Source organism: Phacochoerus africanus, chromosome 1, assembly GCF_016906955.1.
Source record: "Phacochoerus africanus isolate WHEZ1 chromosome 1, ROS_Pafr_v1, whole genome shotgun sequence".
NCBI lineage: Eukaryota > Metazoa > Chordata > Mammalia > Artiodactyla > Suidae > Phacochoerus > Phacochoerus africanus.
The window spans coordinates 110,565,609-110,570,777 of NC_062544.1; the positions used below are offsets into that span (position 1 = coordinate 110,565,609).

General features: G+C 47.9%; 1 protein-coding gene across 1 annotated transcript; it reads right to left on the reverse strand.

The window, feature by feature from the left end:
* Positions 1–575: 575 nt before the first annotated feature.
* LOC125110506 (15 kDa protein B-like) lies at positions 576–4,930 on the reverse strand. The gene is made up of 4 exons (XM_047751784.1): positions 4,754–4,930; positions 2,466–2,576; positions 1,472–1,576; positions 576–971 (listed from the first exon to the last, which is right to left on the reverse strand). The coding sequence occupies exons 1-4, from the start codon at positions 4,928–4,930 to the stop codon at positions 735–737; spliced, it is 630 nt and encodes a 209-aa protein (XP_047607740.1). The 3' UTR covers positions 576–734.
* Between the last annotated feature and the right edge of the window lie 239 nt (positions 4,931–5,169).

Sequence of the window (5,169 nt, forward strand, 5' to 3'; positions counted from 1 at the left end):
CCCCCCGCACCCTTCCCCTGTTTCTCTTCATTGCCCCTGCCCTGACCTCAGAGAGTCTGGGTTCCCATGATGCATAGTGTAATTGCTCCCAGGGCCTACATCATCAGTCTCCTCACCCCAAGTCCAGCTGGTCCAGCTTTAAGACTTTATTCACTTACTCACTTTCAGAAGCATTTAATTGACTTTCTCTCCTGTGGCTCTTACCAGAGGGTGTACTGACCCCTGCTTTGAGGTGCCTGCATATATGAAGGGACATTTAGTTGTCACAGTGACTGAGCAGGTAACAGGAGAGCTTGGTGTCCTGCAGAAGATGAATTGCCCTCCCGGGATGCAGGAGCACCTCACTGAGAAACTCATTCCCCAGCCACCTGCACTTGGGGGAGCTCAGCTGCAAGTAGACAGTACTATCTAGCTAGGGGTACAGCAGATAATACCAGGGTGGTTTGAGGATCATGAATGCATAGATGAGGCCAAGGACACTTCTGCTGCAGGAGGAAGGGTAGAGAGGCTTCCTATCGAAGTGACTTTGGAGCTGTTCCTTCAAGGATGAGTAGGATTTACAGACACAAGGTGGGCAAGAATTCCAGGCAGAAGGAAGCAGGGGTTCAAAGGCAGAGGAGTATGGGTGGGCTCAGATTATGCCTAAAGAGAGTGCTAAGAGTAGCAGAGGGAGTGGGTGAGTGGGAAGAGAAGGCCCTGATGGGGTTGCAGGGCCTCCTCTCCCTTCTCCAGCCCTAGAAGTTCCTCAAGATGTTGTTGATGATGTCGTACTTGGTTCTCTCGTACAGGTCCCTGGCCACTGGTGGCAGTTTGGAGATGTCAGTTTCTGGAGGAGCCACTTCAGAGGATGCAGCAGAACGCCTCACACGGGGGATCTGCAGAAGTGATGCTGGATGGTCACTCCCATCATCCACACAGATTGCCCCCTTTCCTGTCTTATCTGTGGCCCCTCTCTCCAGGTGGGAATGAGTCTGAGGCATAGGCAGTGACATTGGTGATGAGGCTGGAGGTGGTCCCCTCAGGCCCTTCCCCTCAGAGGCTAGAGGGCCTGGGAAGGCCTGGACTCTTGTCACTCATTTCCACTCACTTTCCTGGAGGCTCCACCTCCAGCTTTAGTTTTCCCAAATGTGGGATGAGGAAGAGGGTTCCCAGAGCTCAGAACCCAGAGCAGAGCCAATGTCCTAAGAAACCTGAGTGCCCCCAACCCTCAGAATACCCCTTAGCCCCAACCACCAGTGTCTCCTACCCTCCCCTCCTGCCTGAAGATTAGCAGTCATCAAGGTACAACCCTGCCTCCCACTCCACAAGCCTCTCCCCTCCCAAAGACTTGTGACTTTCCAGATGAGGAAACTGAGGCCCCACATGCCAAAGTCATTGGCCTGGCAGTGGCCCCTGCGTCATCTGCAGTTCCAGGGCAGAGTGCCATCTGCCAAGGGAACAGAGCAACGGGGGCAGGGATGTGAGGGCTCACCTGCCTATTGAGTTCTCTCTCACGGTCTGGGTCCTTGGTGCATTGGAACGACAGGAGGCGAAATTGTGGCAGCATGAAGAAGGTACCATTGCAGTTCTGTTCCTCCTGTGAGGCAACGAGCACAGGGGCTGGAGAGGCTGGCGTCCTCGCCAAGCTACATGAGACCCCCAGAGCCAGGCACCAGTGCAATTGCTGGGAGGCCCTAGTTAGGCTCCGTGCATGCCAGGTAAAATTAAGTATGTTCATACAAGTTATTATACGGGGAAAGGCCTCCACAAATTAGCCTCGGAGGAAGATATATTTAAAATATACATACTCACATTTAAAAAAAAGACAAAAAATGATACACCAACAGTTAACATTGTCTCTTCCTGGGTAGTGGGGTTGCAGTTTTTGTTTGTTTGGTTGGTTGGTTTTTGTCTTTTTAGGGCTGCACTTATGACATATGGAATTTCCCAGTCTAGGGGTGGAATGGGAGCTAGAGCTGCCAGCCTACAGCACAGCCACAAAAACACCAGATCTTACCTGCGTCTTCCACCTACAGCGAAGCTCAGGGCAACACGGGATCCTCAGACCACTGAGCAAGGCCAGGAATCGAACCTACATCCTTATTAGCTGGGTTTGTTGCCATTGCACCACCATGGGAACTCCAGATTTTTATTTTATTTTAGATTGCTCCTCCATATTTTGTTAATTTGCTATAATATTATTTTCCTGATTTTAGAAAAACAGTTATTGCTAGGTGGAATATGGCCCCTCCTTTCTCTTTCTCTTTTAGTAGTCTTTTTTTTTTTAGCACGTATTGCTTTTCTAATAATAATAATTAAAAAAAGCAATAAGGAAAAACACAATTTTTAAAAAGGCTTCCACAGTCAAATCTCACCTGGCCAGGTGAGGAGAGGGGAAGCAAATACACACAGGATTTGGGAGGCAGGAGACAGGAGAGGTCCTTCTGCTGCTCACAGGGGTGGGGAGCCTAGGATGGGAGACTTACCCCGCCCTCCCTGAAGGCACATTTTCTAGGCTGACGGTGGAGGTGGAACCTGGTAGAAAAGCACACAGTCTCTTTAATCCTGAAGTTGAGCGGGATATTGGTGGTGAAGTTCTAAAGAAGCAAGAGAAAACACGTGATCATTTCCCTTTCACAGAGGAGGGAACAAAGGCAAGGAGAGAAGTCACAGTTCCAAATTGGAAGGGGCTTAGGAAGTTGAAATGTCTTAGTTGGAAAGTCTGCACTTTCTGCCTAAAGGAGGCAGCCTCTTCAAATGGCCTCAGCATAAATCTAAGGTGTGTGGGGCTTCTGCACAAAAGACCCAGAATAGCCAAAGACATCCTGAAAAAGAAAAATGGAGCTGGAGGAATCAGGCTCCCTGACTTCAGACTATACTACAAAGCAACAATCATCAAAACCGTGTGGTACTGACACAAAGGCAGAAATACAGATCAGTGGAACAGGATAGAAAGCCCAGAATTAAACCCACACACCCAGAGCCAACTCATCTATGACAAAGGAGGCAAGAATATACAATGGAGGAAGGACAGCTTGTTCAATAAGTGGTGCTGGGAAAACGGGACAGCCTCATGGAAAAGAATGAAATGAGAACACTCCTTAACACCATACACAAAAACAAACTCAAAAGGATTAAAGGCCTAGATATAAGACCAGACACTATAAAACTCTTAGAGGAAAACATAGGCCAAACACTCTCTGACATAAATGACAGCAACATCTTCTCAGATCCACCTCTTAAAGAGTATTGACAATAAAAACAAAAATAAACAAATGGGACCTAATGAAACTTAAAAGTTTCTGCACAGCAAAGGAAACCCTAAACAACACAAAAAGACAACCCACGGAATGCGAGAAAATCTTTGCAAGTGAATCGACTGACAAGGGATTCATCTCCAAAATTTATAAACACCTCCTATAGCTCAGTACCAAAAAAACAAACAACCCCATCAAAAAATGGGCAGAAGATCCAAACAGACAGTTCTCCAAAGAAGACATGCAGATGGCCAAAAAACACATGAAAAGATGTTCAACATCACTCATTATTAGAGAAATGCAAATCAAAACCACTCTGGGGTACCACCTTATACCAGCCAGAATGGCCAACATCCAAAAGTCTACAAACAATAAGTGCTGGAGAGGGTATGGAGAAAAAGGAACTCTAGTACACTGTTGGTGCGATTGTAAACTGGTGCAACCACTGAGGAAAACAGTATGGAGATTCCTCAGAAAACTAAACATAGAACTAACATTTGATCCAGCAATCCCACTCCTGGGCATCTATCCAGAGAAAACCACGACTCGCAAAGACACATGTACTCTGATGTTCATTGCAGCACTATTTACAATAGCCAAAACATGGAGACAACCTAAATGTCCATCGACAGAGGAGTGGATCCAGCAGATGTGGTACATAGACACAATGAAATGTTACTCAGCCACTACAAAGAATGAAATACTGGCATTTTTAGCAATATAGATGGACCTAGAAACTATCATGCTAAGTGAAGTCAGCCATACAATGAGACACCAACATCAAATGCTTTCACTGACATATGGAATCTGAAAAAAGGACAGACTGAACTTCTTTGCAGAACAGATGCTGACTCACACTGAAAAACGTATGGTCTCCAGAGGAGACAGTTTGGGGGGTGGGGGGATGTGCTTGGGCTGTGGGATGGAAATCCTGTGAAACTAGATTGTTATGATCATTATACAACTACAGATGTGATAAATTCATTTGAGTAATAAAAAAAAAAAAAAAAAGGTGTGTAGGGCTTCTGGAAACTAGCCAGAGGATACCACTTTATGGCTGTACCACCTTGAGTGGTCACTTCTGTCCTTGCCCCTCAATTTCCTCTTCTTTGATAAAAGAACTAGAATACTTGCCTGCATGGTCAGCTGCTAGGAGGAGATAATGGGGGAAGAAGGGGACACTGGAAGACCCTGATGCACTGCTGGTGAGACCAGTCCAGTCTTTTGTCCTCTGAAACAGCTCTGCTTACTCCTTCAAGCCCAGGGCCCAGTGCAAGCTGGACTCCCAGACCTCATATTTCATCCCTGGGCTAAGCCCTGAGCTGACCAGCTAGCGAGCTGTCATGCTTCAGAGAGATTACAATCTTTGTCTTAGCTTCCGAGGGGAGAAATGCTATAATAATAACAGCAGCTAATGTTAACCAAGCACTTCGTGCTTTTGCCAGGCATTCTCTCCTGCCTGCCGCCCTCACAGACAGGCGTAACCTGCTCCCTCAGCCTGGGCTCATAGCACTCACCAGGTTAGGTGGCGGGATGGCTACGAGGAGGCGGAAGAGGCGCTGTCCTGGTCGCCCCTGATTGAAGAACCACAGGGCCTGGTTGATAATCTCTTCATAGCTCAGACTGCGCTGGGCCACAGACACCACTGCTGCCAAGCCTGCCACCAGCACCAGTGCCCTCCAAGCCCCTGCCATTGTCCTTTCTCTGATTCACTGCCTCTTGCAGCCCCTTTTAGGTACTACTGGGGCAGCCTTGCCCAAGGGCTGCTGGCGACATACAGGGCTGGGGCCTTCCTCAAAGGGGCCTCTCCTTTCCTTCCCTAGGTACCCGGTGTTGGCAAATATTCCAAAATACTGCTAAGACGCAAGTAGGATTGGGCAACAGCCCAGGGCCTTGGAGTGAGGCAGCCCTGACTGTGGGCAGGAGACCTGTG

Coding starts and splice junctions, on each gene's coding strand:
- LOC125110506 (XM_047751784.1), bottom strand. CDS start 4,930: ATGGCAGGGGCTTGGAGGGCACTGGTGCTGGTGGCAGGCTTGGCAGCA. Junction 1,577..2,465: donor GTGCCTTCAGGGAGGGCGGG/GTAAGTCTCCCA, acceptor GTTGCCTCACAG/GAGGAACAGAACTGCAATGG. Junction 972..1,471: donor AGAGAGAACTCAATAGGCAG/GTGAGCCCTCAC, acceptor CCTATGCCTCAG/ACTCATTCCCACCTGGAGAG.